The sequence below is a fragment of the Aethalodelphis obliquidens genome, unplaced genomic scaffold (assembly GCF_003676395.1).
Source record: "Aethalodelphis obliquidens isolate GAN/ISIS:26980383/991018 unplaced genomic scaffold, ASM367639v1 scaffold94, whole genome shotgun sequence".
NCBI classification, from domain to species: domain Eukaryota; kingdom Metazoa; phylum Chordata; class Mammalia; order Artiodactyla; family Delphinidae; genus Aethalodelphis; species Aethalodelphis obliquidens.
Genome location: NW_020838038.1, coordinates 2,376,148 through 2,400,242, shown reverse-complemented (window position 1 = coordinate 2,400,242; position 24,095 = coordinate 2,376,148). Strand labels below are relative to the sequence as shown.

General features: G+C 41.8%; 2 protein-coding genes across 5 annotated transcripts in view; one reads left to right on the top strand and one right to left on the bottom strand.

Annotated features, from left to right (window-relative positions):
- The window catches only part of BMX (BMX non-receptor tyrosine kinase), a 49,752-nt gene extending 32,171 nt beyond the window's left edge, over positions 1-17,581 (top strand). For all 3 annotated transcript variants that reach the window (XM_027095751.1, XM_027095752.1, XM_027095750.1), the window contains 7 exons: positions 1,091-1,165; positions 1,889-2,060; positions 6,649-6,865; positions 7,752-7,816; positions 10,529-10,647; positions 13,302-13,459; positions 17,119-17,581. In XM_027095751.1, coding sequence (XP_026951552.1) covers positions 1,091-1,165; positions 1,889-2,060; positions 6,649-6,865; positions 7,752-7,816; positions 10,529-10,647; positions 13,302-13,459; positions 17,119-17,193 — 881 coding nt within the window. In that variant the 3' untranslated portion in view covers positions 17,194-17,581. The remainder of the gene's footprint in view (positions 1-1,090; positions 1,166-1,888; positions 2,061-6,648; positions 6,866-7,751; positions 7,817-10,528; positions 10,648-13,301; positions 13,460-17,118) is intronic.
- Positions 17,582-19,321: 1,740 nt separating this feature from the next.
- The window catches only part of ACE2 (angiotensin converting enzyme 2), a 53,878-nt gene continuing 49,104 nt past the window's right edge, over positions 19,322-24,095 (bottom strand). For both annotated transcript variants that reach the window (XM_027095798.1, XM_027095797.1), the window contains 2 exons: positions 23,837-24,031; positions 19,322-21,510 (listed from right to left, as the gene is read on the bottom strand). In XM_027095798.1, the coding sequence (XP_026951599.1) occupies positions 21,402-21,510; positions 23,837-24,031 (304 nt within the window). In that variant the 3' untranslated portion in view covers positions 19,322-21,401. The remainder of the gene's footprint in view (positions 21,511-23,836; positions 24,032-24,095) is intronic.

The window sequence follows — 24,095 nt, the reverse complement described above, 5'->3', positions numbered from 1 at the left end:
TGCAAAAAAGGGAACCCTAGTACGCTATTGGCGGGAATGTAAATTGGTGCAGCCACTATGGAAAACAGCATGGAGGTTCCTCAAAAAACTCAACATAGCACTGCCGTATGACCCAGCAATCCCACTCCTGGGTATATATCTGAAGAAAATGAAAACACTAATTTGAAAAGATATATGCACCCCATGTTCACAGCAGCATTATCTACAATAGCCAAGATATGGAAACAACTTAAGTGTCCATCAACAGATGCATGGATAAAGAAGATGTGGTATATGTATATACAATGGCATATTACTCAGCAATAAAAAATAATGAAATTCTGCCATTTGTAACAACTGGGTAGACCTAGAGGGTTTATGTTTAGTGAAATAAGTCAGTGAAATAAGACTTATATGTGGAATCTAAAAAATAAAATGAATGAATACAACTAAACAGAAACATACTCGCAGATAAAGAGAACAAATTAGTGGCTACCAGTGGGGAGAGGGAAGGGGGGAGGGACAAGATAGAGACAGGGGACTAAGAGATACAAACTACTATGTCTAAAATAAATAAGCAACAAGTATATATTGTACAGCACAGGGGAAAAGAGCCATTATTTTGTGATAACTTTAAGTGGAGTATAATCTATAAAAATATTGAATCACTGTGCTGTACACCTGAAACTAATAAAATATTGTAAATCAACTATACTTCAATTTAAAAAAATAGTTGATGGCTAGCTACAAATGCAATAAAATAATTAAAACAAGAAAAGCTAGCAAAATAAAAATGAGAAACTTTTTAAAATAAAAGATTCCATCAAGCAACTAACTTTGATGAGATTTTTAAAAAATCACATAAAGTATTGATAGCTTTTACTCTTTGAATTTTTGTTTTACATAGAACTAGTTAGTCAAGTCAAGCAAATTAATATAACTACAGGATGAATATGGTTAGAATGGATTCTCTCTCTGCATGACAACATCATGAACTCTGTGCTTTTTCAGCTGCTCTAGAGAGAGCATAAGCAGAGGTGTGAACCAATGTAAGGTAATGTGATGTGATATAATGTCATCATGTGATGATGTGAAGCTGATTCCATTGCAGGCATGATCACACGACTCCGCCACCCTGTGTCAACGAAGGCCAACAAGGTTCCCATCTCCGTGTCCTTGGGAAGTGGTATGGACATGCCCTTGGGTTCTTAAACTCCATTTCCTACCATTTTTCATTATATATATATATATATATATATATATATATATATATGTGGTTAATTTACTGGGAAAAAAAAGATGGAAGACAGGGAGGAGATCCCTATTCAGCTTGTGTCAGGGAGGGCTTCAGCTCTAATATGTTCATTCGTTTTCTTAAACAAACTGAAACCTTTTCTGTCCTCCCAACCTAACTCTGTAATCTCCCCAGCATTACCAAAAAGACTGACCCAGTCATCAGCCTCTAGAACCCCACTGCCTGTCCTTTCTTCTTCTAGGATTCTCTGCCTGCTCAGGGGAGCCAGTTTGCAACCTGGATCACAGCTTAATTTATTTTATAAGAAAATGTAATGATATTTTACTAAGCTAAGGGCACTGAGCACATTTTGACACCAAGTCTTTCCAAGATGCCTCTGGTTGGCAAAGGTTATTTCACTCTAAATTTTCTTGTCAATAATTGTAGGTGCTTCAGGAACAATACTGTTCTGGTGACATTATCATGTGGTCTAATAGATCATAAGATCATATCACTAAGGATTTTCTTTTTAAGTGATCAACTTAAAATTAAAAGGTCTTGCTGTTCTTCATATTGTCAGTGTTAAACTCTCATTGGAGAGGGAACCACTTGGGAAGCTGTTAGCCCCAAAGCCTTCTATTCTCATCCTAAAGAGGGTCTGTCTTGCCTTATTAGGAATCTGGGAACTGAAAAGAGAAGAGATTACGCTGTTGAAGGAGCTGGGAAGTGGCCAGTTTGGAGTGGTCCATCTGGGCAAGTGGAAGGGGCAGTATGATGTTGCTGTTAAGATGATCAAGGAGGGCTCCATGTCAGAAGATGAATTCTTCCAGGAGGCCCAGACCATGATGTAAGTTTCTCCTGAGGAATGGTGGTTTACCCTCACCATGAGGGGACATTCATGCTAACGGATCTGTCCCTAACATTTGCAAGGCCTGAATCAAGAGTCCACATAGCATAGAATATATAACGGAATATTACTCAGTCATAAAAAAGAATGGAATAATACGATTTGCAGCAACATGGATGGACCTAGAGATGATCATACTAAGCGAACACAGACAAAGACAAATATCATATGATATCACTTATATGTGGAATCTAAAATATGACGCAAATGAACTTATTTACAAAACAGAAATAGACTCAGACATAGAAAACCAACTTATGGTTACCAAAGGGGAGAGGTCAGGGGAGGGATAGATTAGGAGTTTGGGATTAACATCTACACACCACTGTATATAAAATAGATAAGCAACAAGGACCTACTGTACAGCACAGGGAACTGTATTCAGTATCTTGTAATAACCTATAATGGAAAAGACTGTGAAAAAGAGTGTGTGTGTGTTTGTGTGTGTGTGTGTATCTGAATCACTTTGCTGTGCACCTGAAACTAACACAACATCGTAAATCAACTATACTTTAATTTAAAAATGCACCATTTTTCAACAGGAAAAAAAGAATCCACAGATCATAGATACAAATATTTAGAAGTTATAAGTCAATTTAACACCCATTACACAAAATTGGTTCTATGCGTCTCCTCTGACAAGTATACCTTCACAACAACCTGGAAGGTCGTATTCAAATTTAGAATTCTCAAGGCTCTTTAGAGAAGTCAGCCTCTGGACCATGCTCCCCAACCCCCGCAAAACTCCACTCCTCCCCTTTCTCTTCCCACCCCCAGCCCCATCCTGTACTCAGTGCCTATGTGCAGACATAGCATTCAGTACATCCGAGCTCCCTCTGTGTCTCCCACAAGCAACTATCTCGGCTAGGGGTAGGCACACCAACGGCATGGTTCACTCTTGGGGAGATAGACCAGGAAGAGTCTGCAAAGGTCCTGGAAGAGGCCTCAGTACTTTGTGGGCAGGGGATTCCAGAGTCCTGGTACCCCAAGAGTGATAAAGAGATACACTGGTTCTGAGTGGACATGTCTCCTTAGCCCTCTGGCCTCTTTGTCCTGTGGGGAGGGATGCGGTGGAATGAGGAACAGAGTGGGGCCCTGTAAAGCACATGCCCAAGGGCACGAGCTTCTAGTGGCCAGGACTAAGGCACTACTGAAAACTAACGCCCTACAACAATCCCAACACAGTGTGGTACAAGTCCTGTTCTCACCCTACTTCTTTCCTCATCTGATAAATGAAGATACCCTTCCTAATGGACCTCAGCTCCAAGCACAGCTCTCAACTCTTGGCAATTCATGTGTGTTCTCTCTCTCTAGCTCTCCCCCTCCCTCTCCCTCGCCCTCTCCCTCCCCCTCCCCTCCCCCCCCCCATGTATGTAAGTACAAAGAACTCTTTTAATGATTATACCTCTTGTCAGCATGGTGAATCAGACTTTGAAGGGTGACCAACCATCCATTTCTGCCTGGGACTTTCCTGGTTTCAGCACTGAAAGTCCCACATCCTGGGAAACCCCTCAGTCCCACGCAAACTGGGACAGTGAGCTGGCCATCCTACTCTAAGGAACCAATCAGCATGGTATGAAAAACAATGCTATAGCAGGCCTTTGGTCAAAGACACTTGAAACCATAAAGCCTAGCCTGCTACAGAGGAATAACATTTTTAAAAAATTTACTTAAACACTTATGTACAGTGTTTACAGGCATCTCTCTGAGTGCTTTATAAACATTAATGCATTCAATCCTCATAAGAAGGCTATGAGGGATGTACCATTGTTGTCTTTGGTAGGAAAACATTGTTGTGTTTGGTAGGAAACTAAAGCACAGAAATGTTAAATAACTAGCCCAAGGCCACCAAGCTAGTAAAAGTGGCAGAGCAGAGATGCAAACCCAGCAGACCTTCCAGTGTCCATTTCCTTAGTCATTCTTTTATGAAGACCAAAGGCACCCGGAGATTCAGAATAACCACTTTTACTGCAATTGCCCAATTGTTTGGAAGCAGAGGTACTATGCAAACAGAAGCCTTTGGCTGGGGCTGGCTTCACGGGCACACGACCTGCCCAGTGTTGAGGGCTCCTGCACTTAGAAGGGCTCCGCGCTTGGTTTAATGCCGTGCTGTCACCACTGAAATTCTTAATAATTCTTACACAAGGATCCCTGCATTTTCACTTTGCACTGATCCCTGCAAATTATGTAGTTCATCCTGTCTCTGGCAATTGTACTGTCATAAAACGGGGGAAGGGGTCCTTGATGTCAGAACAGAAAAATCCGACAGAAACTCCCTTAGGGTCATGGTATAACCCCTGTGTCATGGTGTAACTTTAAAAGATATTTTTTGCTATTAGAGAGCTGGTAATCCTACAGAATCCTAAAAAGTCAATAACAAATCACCTAGTCATCGAGAACGAGTCCAAACTGTATCATCAGGGGAAACTGTTAAATCTCAAATGTAACGGTCAAACGGAGGCCTGAAATGTGGGAGGTGTCAATTGACATGGTATTCCTACCATGTGCCCCCTGGGCAGTGACTGAATTTGCTCAAGGAACACCTTTTATTGGGTGATAGACCTTGGTCCCACCACAAGCTTTCCCTTTGAAGGGAGCAACGCAGGTCCCTAACACTGCTCAAATATGCATAACCCAGCCTTGAGTAACATGATAACACATGTCCCTATAGTTAAACTAAGGAGGAAAAAAATAACTGAATATTTAATGAATCCTCATCTGTTAAAAAAATTGTCAAGTTGACATGTTAAATTTAATTTACTCTACACATCTGAACATTAAAGAATCATCCTGTAATGCTCATCATCATTAATTTTTAGAGAAATGCAAATCAAAACTATGAGGTACCACCCCACACGAGTCAGAATGGCCATTACCAAAAAAATCTACAAATAACAAATGCTGGAGAGGGTGTGGAGAAAAGGGAACCCTCCTACACTGTTGGTGGGAATGTAAATTGGTGCAGCCACTATGGAAAACAGTACGCAGGTTCCTCAAAAAACTAAAAATAGAGCTACCATATGACCCAGCAATCCCACTCCTGGGCATATACCCTGAGAAAACCATAATTGGAAAAGATACCTGCACCTCTATGTTCATAGCAGGACTATTTTTTTTATTGGGGTACAGTTGCTTTACAATGTTCTCTTAGTTTCTGTACAGCAAAGTCAATCAGTTATACATATACATATATTCCCTCCTTTTTAGATTTCCTTCCAATTTAGGTCACCACAGAGCACTGAGTAGAGTTCCCTGTGCTATACAGTAGGTTCTCATTAGTTACCTATTTTATATACAGTAGTGTATATATGTCAGTCCCAATCTCCCAATTCATCCCACCCCCCCTTCCCCCCTTGGAAACCATAAGTTTGTTTTCTACATCTGTGACTCTCTTTCTGCTTTGCAAATAAGTTCATCTATAGCAGCACTATTTACAGTAGCCAAGACATGGAAGCAACCTAAGTGTCCATCGACTGATGAATGGATAAAGAAGATGTGGAACATATATACAATGGACTATTACTCAGCCATAAAAAAGAATGAAATAATGCCATTTGCAGCAACATGGATGGCCCGAGAGATTATCATACTAAGTGAAGTAAGTCAGACAGAGAAAGACAAATACCATATGATATCACTTAGACGTGGAATCTAAAATATGACACAAATGAACTTATCTACAAAACAGAAACAGACTCACAGACACAGAGAACAGACTTGTGGCTGCCAAGGGGAAGTGGGGTGGGAGAGGGATGGAGTGGGAGTTTGGGGTTAGCAGATGCAAATTATTATATAGAGAATGGATAAACAACAAGGTTCTATTGTATAGCACAGGAAACTATATTCAATATCCTGTAATAAACCATAATGGAAAAGAAAAAAAGAAGCATCCTGTAAATTGATAAGAATAGATCAATTACATAAGGACTAGTTGATGAACATCATAATAGCTGTCATGACCTACTCGAAGTACTATGTCACGTGGTTATTCTTTTCTAAGTTTATCATCAAAAAAATAACGTCACAATAATGCAAAATGAAATTTTTTTAAAAAGGAAAATCAGAACTAATCTCACTTCTCTAACATGGAAACTATTTTCATTTTACCTACACCCTTCATATTCTATTTTTTTTAAGGAAATGTTTAGACATGAAAGTTGGATGCTTTAAAATGGAAATGACTTCTCCTAGGGTATAGCTTCCTCCAAATCAGCCATGGAGTTCTCAAGATGCCACGAGACTAAGCAGGATTTCTGAGGCAACAGACCACTGCTTCCCCGATTCTCTGTAGCAAAGTTGAACAAGCACCCAGAACAGCTTAACGGCTGCTGAGGTTGTCAATATCCAGGAGGAGGCAGCATTTTTCTGCTTCCAAAGGCTAATGCTCCCAGAATCGGACCCTTCCTCCGTTCCACTAGAAGGGGGGAAATTAAAACACACAAAAATCTGACAGTGATTCTTTTTCAGGACATCTGGAAAATGCAGTATGGAAATTCAGTATTGAACTTTGAACATCTGTTGTTTCCAGGAAACTCAACCATCCCAAGCTGGTGAAATTCTATGGAGTGTGTTCAAAGAGATACCCTATATACATAGTGACTGAATATATAACCAATGGCTGCTTGCTGAGTTACCTGAAGAGTCATGGGAAAAGACTTGAGCCCTCCCAGCTCTTAGAAATGTGCTATGATGTTTGTGAAGGCATGGCCTTCTTGGAGAGCCACCAGTTCATACACCGGGACTTGGTAAGGAAAGAAAGCTATCCCCAGCTCCCTCCTCCAGCGATGGGGCCACTGGGAGGGACGGCAAGGAGGGCATCTTCACTTATACTTGGCTCACTTGTGACATGCTTAAGCGCATGACATTTTTGTAATCAAAGTCACAATTTCACAATAAAATACTTGAAGTATAGAAAGAGTAGAAGTAGCCATCAAGATCTATGTAGTTAGGTTGCGGTATAAAGGAAAACAGATGGAAAGGAAAGACTGTGGTCACTTTCCTGTTTCCCGGAACCATTTAACCCAAGGTTACCTTTACTCCAGGAAGGGTTTAGTGCTAAAGGAGTTGTTCAGTACCATAACCAAAAATACAAGAAATGAAATTTGTGTGTGTCTCTGGGTCAGGGTGGGCATGGAGAGCGTTCTGCTTGGTTTGCACTGGTATTGATTGATCTTTAAGATCTTCTTGTGCTGAACAGCAAACCTGTCATGCACCCTAGGCCAGTGTATTTGGGGTTCCCAGCGCAGCAGTTACGCCTTCAAAGCGCCTGGTAATGCACGGTGCCCTAGCAGTGTGGAGAGGGAACCCCTAGACATGATTTTTGCCTTCTCATTGATGAGCTCATGTTCTGTGTTTAATGTCTAATACCTTTCGTGCTGTTTGACAAGGATGGATGCTTGAGGCAAAATACTTATGGGAGCACATTTTCATTCTGAAAAATGGAAAATTGCGAAGGAAAAAAGACAACTCCTATACTCTAGATATTTCCTTTGAAATAGAGCATTTGGGGTTGCGATAGGCAATCTTCCATTTTGCTGAGAATTCTGCCAAAGAAAAGGAAAATGTCTGATTCTGACGCCAGGGGATTCTTGGTCATCTTTACTACTTGGTAATTTTGCTTTTCCTCTAAAGGCTGCTCGGAACTGCTTGGTGGACAGTGACCTCTCTGTGAAGGTTTCTGACTTTGGGATGACGCGGTAAGCCAATTCCCACAGGGCAGCCAATGCAACAGGGGTTTCCATTCACATCAAAATGCGGATATAGAACCTGCTCTCAATCAGGGGCTTAGAAACCGGGATCCCCTCCCCCACTCTACCTCTGCCCACCTCATTTCTCCACCCATAAGATGGGACTGTTCTTCAGAAATTGCCCCAAGTCCTTTTTAGTTCTTTCAACACCTTGATAAATATTTCCTAAACTTAAGAATAAATTCCATGAAAATCTTAAATGTTCAAATATAACATGTTACAGCCAGACATACAACCCACAAAAGTTTAAAGAGCCTTGATTGAGTGAGTGTGTGTGTGTGTTGTGGCTCCTTCACCCCTTCTGGCTGTTTCCTCTTAACACTATATGTTCAAATGGACAGGGCAGTAACACTAGGACAATTTTTCTTGCCATTTTATTAAATTTCCTGTATCATCAGGTAAGGCAGTAGACTCAGATTCTCTCGGTGAGCACTCTAGCAACACTTCAGGATTTGAGAAATTAGTTTGAGTATGACAGCAGTTTAACAAGAGTCTTCCATTTCCTGAATTCTGAATCCTTATACTATGTAAGCCTCAGAGTCAATTTTCATGGCTTTACATAGGAAATGAAGACATACATGGTAGCCTTTCCATTCAACAAACATTTATTGAGTGCCTACGCAGTGCCTGGGCCTTATGAGAGATACTGAAATGTATGGGATACTCCCTGCCCTCAAACTGCCCATGGTTTAGTCTACAGGGCAAGCAGATGTCCCTGCCATTGAGACAAAATACAGCTATAAAGTTGTGCCCACTCAACATAAACTCATGTCATTCTGAGGAGAGATAACGCAGTTTCAAAGCGATCTGAAGAGGTGACGAAAGCCAGCTCTATGTTTAGCCAGCATGGCCCTAAAACACCATAGGAAGATCTATTTTTTTTTTAAGTCTTCTCCAAATTTCATTAGAGAAGCTGCTTCTCTTCTGGGACCCCTCAGTGTTGCCAGGGTGTCCCTTTAGCTGCGTGCTCCCTGCCACCCTCCTCTGACCATGCACTTCCTCTCCAACGCCCACACTTCGAATGTGCAGCTCGCCTGAGCGCAAGAGAAAAAGCTGCTCACAGCTGCTCAGGACAGGGAGAGGCTCCCAGGCCGAGGGAGCTGATCCCACTTTGTTCTCAAAGCAGAAATATGGGCTGTTACGCCAGCATCCAGGGAATATACTGTCAAGTTCTTTGTAACTTAGGAAAAGGGGGCTGCACGTCTTGCTCTAAATAAGGGATCCTGGAGGCCATGCACCAGGCCCTGTTGGTCATGAAGCTCTGGGGTCACATTAGTCAGATGCCTGTGATTGAACTTGGTCCTGATGATTTGAAGGAAGGTTTAGGTCATGAGCAGAGCCCAGTCAGGGGTGTCAGGGTTGTTTCTGAGTGTCTGGTGGTGTCTGAGGAGCTGAGGGGGCTTGGGAGGGAAGTATGGAAGGTGCTATATGTAATCTTATGGAAGCATTATTTATTATTACTATTATTAATATTTCCCAGAATGATTTGCCACACCAGCTTTTTCAGCTATTTTAAAGTACAATAAACATCTCTAACACATTTTTGTGTGTGAAGTTTTCCTATAAATTATATCCAAAGTTTCAGTCTCCATCATTTTCATTTTTCTATTTTCTCGAGTTAGTAGTCATTATTTACGTGTTTTTTGTGGGCTTCTCCTTTTTTAATTGTACAAATAATATATGCTTATTGTAAGAAATATAGCAATAGTGTATAAAGCAAAAAGTAGAATCTACCCCCCCACCCATTCCCCTTATTTTCAGCACTAGGAGTAACTATGGCTGCCACATGCAGTGGATGTCCTTTCAAACCTGGTTCCTAAGTGTACCCAAGCATGGACACAAATATGGACATTTACTGTTTGTCCCCACAGCAATGGAATCACACTACCTATACATGCTTTTGCACTAACCATAAACCATAGGCATCTTTTTATTTTGGTCAGTGTAGAGTGATCTCTTTTTTCATGGCTGCATACTATTCTATTAATGTACCATATTATATTTAATCACTCCTCAGCCTGGGGACATTGAGGTTGATTGCATTTTTATCGTTATTATAAACGTAAGTGTACTGCATATCTTGAGCATATATTTTTATGGTCTTGATAACTTCATAGGATATTATTGCTGTCCATCATTGTTTACAATAGCAAAAGATTAGAAGTTACACGGTTAAACAAATTACGTTAATCCGTAAGAAGGAAGACTAGTCAGCCATTAAACATGATGCTGTAGGAGAATGTAACCATGGGGAAAATGTTCTTGATATGCCCTTAAAGGAAAAATAAAAGCAAACCTCAATACAACAGAAACCCAACTTTGTTCAAAGTATATATAGAAAAAAAGATTGGAAAGTACAAGCGAAAATGTATCTTGAGTGGTGGCATGTGACAGGTTATCTTTGGGGTGGGATTCGGAGTGATTTTACTTTTACTTGTTTGTGTTTCTTTCTATTCACCAAATATTTTGCCTTCGGATTTTGCTATTTTCAAAGTTAGAGATCATTTTTTTAAATGCTTACAAGTCATAAGCAGCCTCTAGCTAAGCTCACACACCGAAAGGAAGCAAAAGGTCTGGAAAACCAAGGCCCTCCGCTGAGACCGGACGGCTGTATGTCCTGCATACTTGGCTGAAGGACTGTGTTGATGTTTTCCTCTGCAGGTATGTTCTTGATGACCAGTATGTCAGTTCGGTAGGAACAAAGTTTCCCGTCAAGTGGTCAGCCCCAGAGGTGTTTCACTACTTCAAATACAGCAGCAAGTCAGACGTATGGGCGTTCGGTAAGAATGTGGCCACGTGGGACCCAGCCCCATTGCATAAGCTGGCTTCCACAACAGGAAACCACAAGAGCAGCAACATCCATTTTCAGCAAAAGCTCTGGGCACTTACAAAATTACATGTATGGTCAGAGACAAGCAACGGATTGAAGAAGGTGACGGTGACCCTTTCTTGTGCTGGTGTTAGGATGTCTGCCACGTATTGTATAATTGGCATCCTGCTAGCACCTTCTCATAAAATCAAAAGGGATAAAAGCTTTCCCACTGAAGATTTCAGTTTTCAAAAAGGAGTCACCGAAAACTAAAACCCAGTTTGCATGAGGTACAAAACGGTGAAGGGCTTAAAATGAAGTCATCGACTTTCTGCACGGAAGCGGGGTGATAATCATTCCCTTCTGAATTGACCAGTTTGGGGGGCATGCCTGGTGTAAATACCAAACATGACTCAGCACTTTCTTTGGCCCATCCCAACTTCAACTAGTGTCCCTGTTAAAATTCATCATTTAGGTCAGGGGTCAGCAGACCATGGCACAGGACCAATTCCAGTGGCCTGTTTCTGTAAGGAAAGTTTGATCGGAGCACAGCCATGTCCTTTGTACATATGGTTTATGTATTGTCTGTGATTGCTTTTGTGCTTGCAACAGTAGCTGTCACAGAGGCTGCATGACCCTCAAAGCCTAGAAAACTTACTTTGTGGCCCTTTATAGAAAGAGTATGCTGACCCCTATTTTATTGAAAGATCTATATTGAAATTTAGTAAACGTAATTAGACAACAGAGACAATTCTTAAATTGTGATTCTGTAGATTTTCTGGTATTTTTCTACATTGGGAGGAATATCAGGCTTGTTTAAAATCACTGTCAGATGAGCCCAGGATAAATATTCCAAATTATCATAAGGCTATGGAATCTATTAAATACAACTGAGAACTATTTCATGCCTGTCTGAGTCCATAAGCACAATTTGACTTTCTACATGACAGTCTGAAGAAAGGAAAATGTAGTCAGCTGTTTAGTTTTCTATGTGACAATTGTTAAAAATAATTATTCCTTTTGTAAAATTGGTACTGTTCATTGTAAAAAAAATAATAATCCAATGTATACAGAAAAAGGAAAAACCACAGAGAGCATTTTGGTGAATACTTGATGTCATTTTGTGCTGATGAACTTGTCAGAATTAGTTTCAATCTCTTTGTGTCAAATGATATGCCTTATGAAAGATATTTTTAAAAATCGGTATCCTTACTCCACAGTCACAGCTGGGTTTTGACCAAAACATTGCATTACCCAGGCTGACTGCTTACCTTATGTGCCAGAATTTGGCTCCAAATATTTTCTGGCTGTTTCCAAGAACTAAATTCATTCTTAAATAATCTGTCCCCAGTGAAGATACTCAAAATAAACCAGGACCTCTGAAAGCAATTCTCAAAGAGGAGTCCCACAGATATTTTAAGCAATGATATTATTCTTGAGATAAGTGGTTAGCCTTCCAAAGAGACAACTGTGAAAGGGGCAACACGTTTTCTGATGGTTGTTTTAGAATATTTGTTTAAAAAAACCCCACAGCCACCATAACTTGTAACATTGCCTTACTGTAAATATTTTACAAAAAAATCTGTAGCCCTAAAGGTCAAAGAAGTTTTGAAGTTAGTACTTCAGTTATGGTTCTAGAACAATTTTCTCCCTTCTTACATATTTCTAGTTTTCCAAGCTTTTGAAGCTGGCTGAGTGCTGGAATTCTCTGGCTTGGCCAGTACATCACAATGGCCACCATTTAGAGAGCATTTAAAATGTCTCCAGTGCCCTTCTAAATGCTCCGCGTGTTTCATCCTATTCAATCCTCTCGACAACTCTGTGATGTGCAGATATCCGCATATTACAGAAGGCAAGCAGAGCTGAGAAGGACTAAGAAAGTCGCCCAGCCTGTAAGTGGCAAACCTGGGCCTCAAAAGGCACGTCTGACTGGCCCCAAACGCAACCCTCTTGACCACCATGACCAGAACTCGGTTTCTTAACCTGGAGTCCACCATACACTGGATACTTCCAGAAAATACCCTGTGAACTTCCACACAAGGAGCCCGAAAACGCTGTGCATTCACTTCCCCGAGGAAAAGCTAATGCTTTTAATCAGATCCTTGAAAGGACACCTGACCCACAAAGTATTCTAGAACACTGTGGCAATAGAAAAGGAGGAGCGTTGCCCATGATTTTAAATTTCCACCAAAAGGTAATTTGATGGTGCAGTGAAGCTGTTGCCAAGGCAGAGAGAAAGGGCGAGGACTCCCATCCATTACTCCTAAGGGCTGGAGCTGGGGCTTGTCACGGTGGGTTGGACCAGGCCTCAGCCGCCTCTCTGAAGCAGCCCAAGGGCCTTGACCCCAGGGAGCTCCCCCTGCAGCTGCCCTGGCGGGTTCCCCGTTTCCCGGCAGGAATGGGCGTCCGGGTCTCAGGGAACAGGGAGAAGAGAGCCTGGGCTCCGTAAGCTATGGTCCAGGCCCGCCCTCCCTACCCCGTCCTCCATGCTTGGACTCATCCCCCAGGGATCCCGGCTCTGACCCAGAGCCTTCCTGACCTGCCGCGTGAAGCTCGTTCGACAAACTGTACCTTTTGACGCTGGCTCTCTCTCCTCTGTCCGCCGCCGCCCTCCCCATGGTGCAGGGATCCTGATGTGGGAAGTGTTCAGCCTGGGGAAGCAGCCTTATGACTTGTACGACAACTCGCAGGTGGTCATGAAGGTCTCCCAGGGCCACCGGCTCTACCGGCCCCAGCTGGCGTGGGACACAGTCTACCAGGTCATGCACAGCTGCTGGCACGAGGCGAGTGATCCACTGGCGGGAGCGGGCACGCGCCGGGCGCATCCGGGCCGGTGGCTGCGTCACCGCCGGAAGAAGCGTTTTTGAGGCGGGGACGGGGGGGGGGGGGGGGGTGGGGGCACCTGCTACAGAGCAGGTGGAAATGGCCCTGGGCCCCTGCCCTCAGGTGTTTGTGATCTGAAACCAGCACTGTAGGCGCCAACAACTTAACAAACAACTTGTATCAGCAGTGTTCTAAGGACTTTACGAATATTAACTCATTTATTCAACAGGAAACACACTATGAGTAGGTACTCTTATCATGGCTAAACGAACAGAAGTGGAAACAGAGACCCAGAGAGGTTAAGTGACTCGCCCAAGCTCACACAGCTAGTAAGAGGCAGGCTGGCTAGTGTCAGAGGCCCTGTTCTCAACCACAACACTAGAGGGTCTCTCCTCAAGGAGAAAATGTGTAACAGAGAACAAATAACACGTGTAGAGAGCACAGAATGGACAGCAGTCTGTTCTCCCTTCCCCTGTCTCCCAAGTGCTGAATAAAAGCCTTCCATGCAGGGAGAGAATAAGAGTATCTTTTTTTGTGGGACTGAAAACAGAAAGTAGCTTATAATTGTATGTGCAAATTAGAAACATAGACAAGTAAGTACAGGAAGAGCTCAGAGGACACAGGGAGCCCAGCTTCCGGAATGCATCGTTATCTGAGCCAGGTCTGGAAAGCCCTACAGAGCTTCCCCAACTATGTGGGTGGAGACACAGTTCAAGGGTGTCCAGGTGAGAGCGACCAGCACAAGCACAGGTGGGGAGGCAGGAATGAGCACTGCATGCTTGGCTGGAGCTGTGGTTGGAAGGGCTGGAAATGAGTTTGGAAGAGTACGTCTGGTCCTGTAGCCTGAATGACAAGGAGAGGAGTGTGAGTTTGGCTTTCTATAGGCAACACGGAGCCCCTGAAGACATTTGCGAGTGATGTGATAAGAGACTTCTAAGAACATTCATCTAAGAGCCCGCAGCCCATAGCCATTATACGGTGTGGCCTCATTGACAAACGGGCCTAATGCTGCCGTCATGCGTTCACACATTCATTCATTCACTCGTAAGAGACAGATCAGTGTCGTGGTTAAGCGTGTGGACTCTGGAGCCAGAATGCTAGCTCTGGGTTGAATGCTAGCTGTGGGACCTTGCATAAGCCTCCTAACATCTCTGTGCTTCACTATAAAATAGTACTTAACTGATAGGATTATTGTGTGGATTGAATGAGTTAATATTATAAAGTCCTTAGAACAGTGCCCGGTATACAGTAAGTGCTCTAAGTGGTTGTCGTTGTTGTTACATATTAATAGAGCAGCTGTGCACCAGGCACTATGCGGGTGCTAGGAATAAATGACTGCACAGGATTTAAAGAGTTCCTCATCTCTTGTGTTGGAGCCTAGAATTCCACTTTGGAAGAGTTACTGACTGCATCACGTAACATTTTATCTTTTAGCTTAAATTCTTCTTGGAATGTGGGCACTTGGTGACTTCCCACCCAATGTCACTTGAAATACTATCTAAGGCTCTCCCACTCTTTTTTACCCCAAATGTAAAGGGGATGAGAGCCTTAGGCAGCACTAGAGGGTCAGAGAAGGGTTAGAGACCTGGCACTGCCCACAACCAGGCAGACTCACTGCTGTCACCTGGCCGATGGAGAAGAGGAGCAGACAAGGGTGTTTGAGTTGAAGCTGGGACCCTCCCTGGCCCTCCCCACTCCAGCTCCTGGGAATGTGCCTGCACCATCAGATGGACAGGGGGCCCTGAACAGGAAGGAACTGCCTTCTTCCTACAGTTGGTCCATGAAAGTGTGAGGATTGGGGCAGAATCCATTGAGAGGGGGTTGCACGGGGGCAGTCCCCAGCTGAAGGTCCTGCTTATAGTGAGTGTTTTGTAGTTCAGTCTCCCTTCTTTTTGGTATTTTATTTCACAATTTTGGGGAGAAAATTCACAATTTTCATTAGATTCCAGTTTAGCTTTCCCGTATTTCTTTGTACAAAAATGAACACGTATGTATAGGTGTGTGGTTTTGTTTCCCTTTCTTTCTTACAAAAAAAAAAAAAAGAGCATACAAATTCCTCTCCACAGGCATCGGCCCTCTAGCAACACAGACCATTGTTAAGCTTCTGAATTCCTGCCGATCTGATAGACGAGAAATGGCATTTTAGTGCAGCTTTCCTAGGTACATCTTTCATTATGAGTGAGGCATATTTTGAAGAGCATATGTATATCTTTCTGAGAATTATATGTCATATCTTTTCCCTTTTTCTATAAGGTTTTTTTTCCTCCCACCTCAATTTTAAAGATCCCTTTAGAAATTCAGGAGATTAATACTCTATCTCTGACATAAATTGTAATTATTTTCTCCCAGTTTGTCACTTATCTTTGATTTAATTTATGATGTTCTTTGCCATGCAAAACTTTCTTTTTAAAAAAATACAGTTGACTACATCATTATTTGCTTCTTTTGCTTCTGGAAACTGAGTTATAGTTAGATAGGCTTTGCCACACCCAGATTGCAAAGGCGTTCACTCAGATTTTCCTCTAGTACTTTCATGGTTTCATTCTTTTACATTTAAGTGTCTGATCTAGTCTGTTTGTTTTGGTATATGGAATAAAAAGTATGGATCCAAAGATTTTGTTTTCTAAATGACTACTCAGTTGTTGAGGCACCATTTATTAAAAGACTATGTTATCCCCAGCAATAACAGTCTATCGAATGGTGTCAAAATACCCAGTAACAGGATAGTAAATTTGCATAGGCATTTGGATTCATTTTGGGACTTTCTCTTCTGTTCTCTGGTCTCTATTCATGTGTTAGCACTGTATTGTTTTAATTACAGAAACTTTATAACACTTCTTTTAATGTCTAATTTTTTTGATTAATTTTTGTTGGAGTATAGTGATTTACAATGTTGTATTAGTTTCTGCTGTATTTAACATGTTTTAATACTAGGTAGGCTAGCACCCCCTCATTGCTCATCTTTCTTTATAGTTTTCTTAGCTATTTTACATATTTAAAAATCCACAAACTAGATAATCAATTTGTTCAGCTTGAAGCCAGCTTGTTCATATTTTGGAGGAGACTGTATTTGGTTTGTATTTTAACTCGGGAAATTGACCATCTTTATGGTATTGGTGCGTCCTATTCAAGGACAAGCAATGTTTTCTTCTATGTGGTCAAGTCTACGTTTGTGTTTTTCAGCAGCGTTTTAAAGTTTTCCTCATTTGTGGGGGGTACATTTTTGTTCATATTTTATTGAGGTGTTGTTGCTATTGTAAATGGGGTTTTCTCTTCCATTACATCTTCTAATTGGTTATTGTACACATATAGGAAGGCTACTGGTTTTGTAAGTTAATTTTATATACTGCTCTCCTGGTGAATTCCTTTATTATTTGGGTTGGTTCTATCATTAATTCTCTTGGTTTTCCAAGGTCTGCAGTCGTATCTTATGCAAATAAAGATACTTTTTCTTCCCCAATTCTTAGGGCTCTAATTGTTTTCTCTTTAGAAGAAATGTCTATAGTGTTTCCACATTGTAAAATTTGCTAGTTTTAGGACTGAGGTATAAATATTTTACATAGTTTATTTTTAATCATAGCCCTCATAAACTAAACCATTGGGTTTTTCTTTTATTTAGCTTCCAGAAAAGCGGCCCACATTTCAGCAACTCCTATCTTCCATTGAACCGCTTCGGGAAAAAGACAAACCATGAAGAAGAAATGAGAAGTTCTGATGAGAATGAGTGTAAATGTTGGCCAACATTTTCATTCTTTTTAAGGGATGTAGCAAAGCACAGACATTGTAATTTAGCTAGTTCTTCTTAATGGTATTTTGTGTGCTGTTTGTTCTATTATCTAGAAATGAACAAGGTAGGAAACAAAAGATTTCCTTGAAATTTAGGTCAAATTAGTAATTTTGTTTATGCTGCTCTTAATATTATACTTCCCAGCCTATAGCAGAAGCACACCTTCTGATTGATTGCAAAATAGAGAGGGTGTGTACCATATGTAAAGATTGAACAGAATTGAAAAATTGTTGGATATTTGTTCTTTTCGTAATATCACCACTATCATGATAATTAAATATGCTATTAGCAAGTATGGAAATTGTGACACTTGCCTTCATGTTTCAATGTTCTCAATCTTTAGCATGTATGAGAATCAAATGGAGAGTTTATTAAAACACAGGTTCCTTAGGAACTACCCCAGAGATTCTGGTACAGCAGGTCTGAGTGCAGCCCAAGAATTTGTATTTTTAACAAGCTCCCAGATGTTTCTGTGCAGTCAGTCCAAACTGCCCTAGGGGACCTCATTATGTGGTGGGCACCGTTAGGTGGTCCATAATTCAATCCAAATGATCCAATTCTCATTTGATATCCAAATCAGTAAAATGAATTCATGTCATTATGTACACAAATATAAAACTAAAGTTAAATAACATAATTCAATAATATACTATGTGTCACACAGACACAATTTTTAAAGATGCTAAGGTATAACTTGATGCCTTTTTCCTTACACTTAACTATTTTCCATTTCAACTCAAGTATAACCACGATCTTGTATTAGATTGTTGCTTTGTACAGTACTCCCCGCTTATCTTCAGGGGATACATTCCAAGACCCCCAGTGGATGTCTGAAACTGAGGATAATACCAAACCCCATAGATACTATGTTTTTGCTATACATACATATCTATGATTAAGTTTAATTTATAAATTAGGCACAGTAAGAGATTAACAGCAATAACTAATAATAAAATAGAACAACTAGAACAGAATACTGTAATAAAAGTTATGTGAATGTGGTCTCTCTGTCAGAGTATCTTACTGTACAAATTGAATGCCTTTTCCATTTTAAGTAAGCATTTACACACTGCGGCCATAACTTTTGCAGTTTGAGGTGTGACAGCAAAACTAGTATGAATTTCTTTTTCTTTCTTCGCAATGTCACCGATGGAAGATTTGGTCTTACCGTAGGTTTCAGCCCCCTCAGCGTCTGATTTTTTTCTTTCCTTATTGAGACCTTTCACCTTTTTACTTAAAGGAAGCACTTTAGGTCTTATCTCTGGCATTTCCGAATCACCAGTATCACTCCTCTGGCGCTTTGGAGCCAGGATTAAGTAAAATCAGGGTCACTTGAACACAGTAGTGTGGCACTGCGACAGCAGATCTTATAACCGCAGCCACTAATTGACTAACGGGTGGGACATGCTGGCCAAAGGGATGATTCAGACCCCGGGGGAGCAGAGCTGAAATCGCGAGATTTTATCACGCTACTGAGAACGGCACGCACTTTAAAACATATGAATTCTTTATTTCTGAAATTTTCCATTTAATATTTTCATATAGTGGTTGACCGCGGGTAACTGAAACCGTCAAAAGTGAAACCGCAGATGGGGGGTGGGGGAGGGTGGGCGCTACTGTAATCGTTTAAAATCCTTGAGTTTGGGGCCCTGGGGCTTCTGGCTAGTTTGATAACTGAACTTTCTCTTTCGGTCTTCTATCTTGACACAAAGGTACAGGAGTCCTATTTTACCTTCTTATGGCTATTACTAAAAGGTGCCTTAGCTTTCAAGCTTCCTGGGAATGCCCACCCTCACGGTCTGGTACTGAACCCATAGGTTTTCATCATTTTGGAGTACATCATCGTCATGTCTGTAATGTCAAGAAGGGAAAGAGAAAGGTTATGTGAAGGGCATTATTACAGTGAAAAGACACTAATGAAACCCTGCTACCATTTTCCAGATATAAGTTAACAATCTCCTTTGAGACATTCACACCCTTCCTCATCCCGCTCACCCCTCACCCCCCAGCTATTGTGAATGATCCCTCTTGCTTATTTGTCTCTTGACATTTAAATAATGATTCCTTTATTTTCAGCAGAATCGACTTATGATAATAGTCTTCTATTTTTTTTTTTTACCACGGTATGAAAATCTCAATATATAATGAAATGTGCTGCTCTGATTCCGTCCACCAGAGATTTGCACCACAGACTGTTAAAGCCCCCCGAGAAAGATTTCTCACGCCCAAACTAGGTCTTCCTGGTCCCCCCCCCCCCCCCCCTGAAAGCTGTTTTCCTTTCTTCTTATTTTTACATATTTGATCTTCTAAAAAATGAAGCTCAGCAGGACTCTATGGGACCTTCCCGGGAACATGACCCCTCCCCCTGCCTCTTGTTTGTAGAAAATCTTTAGCTCCCTAGGCCTTCCCCAAGTTCCAAAGAGCAAATTTAATAAGAGAAATGAGAAAATGCAGGAACAAGGAAAAACAGTCAATCAAGACAGGAATAGTTTAGCCATAAATCAAAGTCAAGGACCTTTAGTTCCTCCTCAAGGGCTACAGATAATATCCTGAGCCGTATCCTTGAGCTGTTTTGCAGATACTAAAACCCCCACCAGGTGGAAGAACTTAACTGCATCCTGACCACAAGTAGACCCCAGACTGGTTAAAACCAGAAGGTTGATGATGCTGACTCCAGAAATACCACCCAATTACCTCACCACCAATCAATGAGAAGAATGTCCACAAGCTGATCAGGTCCCCTACGACCCTCACCCCTAATGTTGCCTTTAGAAGCCCTTCCCTAAGAGCCATCCGGAAATTCGGGTCTTTTGAGCAGGAGCTGCTAGTTCTCCTTACTTGACAAAGTTACTCTAACAGTATGCTGGTCACTGCGTAAAGTGAATTGATGGGTAGAGTTTGGATATTTCCACCTATTTAATCCATTTTAAATCAGTTTTCAGGTCTGTATTGGATGCTGTGCTCAGAACTGGGCTGGGGGCTCTGAGATATATAAAAGCATTACCAGCTTTGGTTCCTAACCTGATGGTGTAGACGCTCTAACACAACTCTTTTTCGACTGATTTTATAATTGATTTATACAAGAAATATAAAGCAACTGAAGGCATTGGGATACATTCCAAGACATATGGGAGGTCAAGAGTCCTGGACAGTCAGATGGCAACTTTGTCCCTGGAAGTGAAAAGCAGACTGAAGCCACAGAAACCCGAGCACAGAGCACACATAAGACCACACGAGTGTGTAAATCGAGTATTTACTGAGTGTCTGCTTCGTGCTCAGCACTACTCAGACATTGTGGGCAAATACAAAAGATTTAAGAGATTGGCAGCCCACTTCAGAGGGTGGCATTCAGTTGGGATCTCCATGCACTCCACGGTTAGAGAGCAGCGGAAGCGAGTTTCTATCACGGGTGCTCCGGAGGGGGGTTCACAGAGGCCCCTGGGGCTAGTTTGATGTTGTCAGGAAGATGGTGATCAGGCAGCTTGGAAGTGAGAAGGCAATGTCCTCCAATGGCTCTCTGGATTCTTCTCTCTTCTGTAGCCCTGTCACCCTGAAGAAGGCATGTTCCAGTCCAATCATCACTGGGGGAAATCACTAGAGTACTTAGATCAAGTTAATGTGAAGAGAGCATGACATCCTTTACACTTGAATTCAATCCAAGTGAACAGTGCGTGCTGTTCTCCATCCCTGCAGCTCCGTGTGTTCACAGGCACCGTCTTTAAGAGTGATCCACCCAGGTTCCACACCAGAGCCCAACACCTGCTCCTGCCACGTCTCCTTTCTTTTCAACTCCAGCAACACAACGGACATTTCCATTTCTATTACCCCTGAACAGCGTGTGAGGCAAAAGACAAACTTTCTCTATTCTCTTAGAGAAACATAGAAACACCTCTTTCAGGAAACAGAGAAGTCAAATCCCGAGGCAGAAACAAATACTAAAGGCGATGCAAGTGAAGATGCCCTCTCCTCAGGCATGTCTTCTTTGGACAACTTTTCCTGAACAGAGACACAGCTTTGACATTTAATGACATCCTTATAATCTCCTATGTTCTGTACTGTGAAATTAACATTTACATACAATAAGATCACCTCAAGAGGAAATAAAAGAGATTTTTCTAAAACGAAGTCTGAACATCATCACTATTTTGGAATCCTGGATTATTTTCTCCTTTACTCAAGCCCACGGAGCCATAAGGATTTTCTTCACTGCTTGCTTGATTTTTCCTGTTAAATAAAGTGAAGTCACCTTAATATTGTGATGTTAGAATGACACGGCCTCCCTTGGACTCCACTGGGCCCAGGCATCTTTTTTGTCTCAGCATCTAATCACCTGTATTCATTTGCATACCAGCCCCCTCTCAATGGACCATAGGCACCCAGAGCGCATCGGATTCACTTCTTTAGGCCCATGATTGGTCGGCACGATGGCTGGCAGAGCACAGGAGATTGGTTAGGGTATAAGCGCTGGAGTCAGAGAGCAGAGGCCTCCGTGTCTCAGTTTGCCTATTTGGCAAATGATGGCAATCATGTGAAGTCAATGAAATAATGCTGGCAGAGTACTCACGGTACTTGGCATGTAATCCTCAATAAATATTGACCATTATTATTATTTTTAGGAACTCAGTGATCATTCAGCCAATCACTTCATTTTAAAAAGCTTCCCCACTAAATTATTAACTTCCAAAGTATAAAGATCAGGGTAGGCCTGCTTTGTAGTACAATAACCAGCTTTAGAAACCAAGCATGTATCCTCATGTGTTACTGACTAGCCGTGCAAACTTGAGAAAGTTTCTTGGCCTCTCTGAATCTCAGTTTTATATATACATGAAGATAATTACGTATTTACATCATACAGTCACTGAGAACACTAATGTAAGAAATACATGAGCACGGTTGACAGTCTTATTTTTGTACCTTCTATTAACATAGTGTGTAGCATGAAGGAGGGGCTTCCAAATAAGTTCTTTAGTGAATTAACTTTGGAATAGCGTCTCATGTGCAAGTTTTTAGTATGTAGAGGAGTGCTTGTTAAACTGTAATGTGTGTCCAAGTCTGCAGGTCTTACTAAAACAAAGATTCTGCTTCATTGGGTCTTCAAAAAACTGATCGTTTTTCAGAAATACTCATAGACTTAGAAAACAAACTTATGATTACCAAAGAGGAAAGGGCAGGGAGGGATAAATTAGGAGATTGTGATTAACATATATACACCACTGTATATAAAACAGATAATCGGGCTTCCCTGGTGGCGCAGTGGTTGAGAGTCCGCCTGCCGATGCAGGGGACACGGGTTCGTGCCCCGGTCCGGGAAGATCCCACATGCCGCAGAGCGGCTGGGCCCGTGAGCCATGGCCGCTGAGCCTGCGCGTCCGGAGCCTGTGCTCCGCAACGGGAGAGGCCACAACAATGAGAGGCCCGCGAACGGCAAAAAAACAAAACAACAACAAAAAAACCCAGATAATCAACAAGGACCTACTGTATAACACAGGGAACTCTATACTCTGTAATAACCTATGTGGGAAAAGAATCTGAAAAAGAAGAGATATATGTATAACTAAATCACTTTGCTGTACACCTAAAACTAACAGAACATTGTAAATCGACTATAATATAAAATAAAAATTTTTAAAAAGCCGATCGTTTTTGTTGGCTTTGGGAAGGGAACTTGGAAGCAAAGAGTGACAGAAGACTCTGTGTATCCTTTTGTACTGAAAAAATTTTAACTATATGAATGTATTCTAGTAAATGCCTATTTTAAAAAATGAAGTTACTTGGGAGAATAATATAGTGAAGAAAATTGAGCAAAATAGACTAGTGCATGTCAAAGTTGAAGAACATGTTTAAACAGCCGAAAGTGTGCAAAGAGTTTTGTAAGGTGCTATAAAATATGATTAACTTCAATTATATAAGCCCAACAAACGTAAATGACGTCTCAAGGTCAGAAAACAAATCTAGTGGCAGGGCAAGACTATACATCAGGTCTCTGGTGATTTAAATCCTCCATGAACTTGGATCTTCAACTCAAGAACAAATTAGAGGGTGCCTGACCCATCAACTCAGGGAACAGTAGGGCGTCTGTGCTATCAGAGGAGGGATGAAGAGGACTCGGGTGTAGCAGTTTGGAGCAAATCTCAGAGCTCATTCTCGAATGATTTCACAGTTCAAATCCATCACTAATCCAGCCTCTGAGGTCAGTTCTAGACCGAGGAGGACTCATCAGTAAGGATAACGCCCTGAGCCCACTCACTCCTGCTGGGCTTGGAGTGCCTCTTAGCGGTGGGGGCAATGATGCTGTGGGCCAGGCTGGAGTTTACCAGGGCACACCAGCCAACTCCAGGCTGGACATGTCCTGTATGGTGGGGCTTTGCTAGGGAGGCAAAGTGCTGATGAAATCTGGTAAATTTCTAGGGGATGCATAAGAATATGTAGCTGCGAAATTGTCCAAATAAGGAATTGGCTTGTACAACCTACCACTCACCGCAAAATTTCCAGTTAGTTTTCCCTAAACCTTTCTGTTTTAGGATAGATAAGTCTAAGAAAGGTCACTTACTTTCTTCGATCTCTGATGCCAGTGAAGATGAGCACAACAATACCAATTACTACCACTCCCATCACGACCCCAAAGATAATCAGCCATACGGTGACAGGTGGCTCGTAAGGGGGTGCCAGCGTCGGCTGAACCCCCAGAAACTCCAGGCTGCTGTCATCCAGGCGGAAAGCATCATTGATACGGCCCCGGGACATCCTATTCCCAAAAGCAAAACACTTAGGCAAAAGAAAACTGTGTGCAATTATTGACTCCCTACATC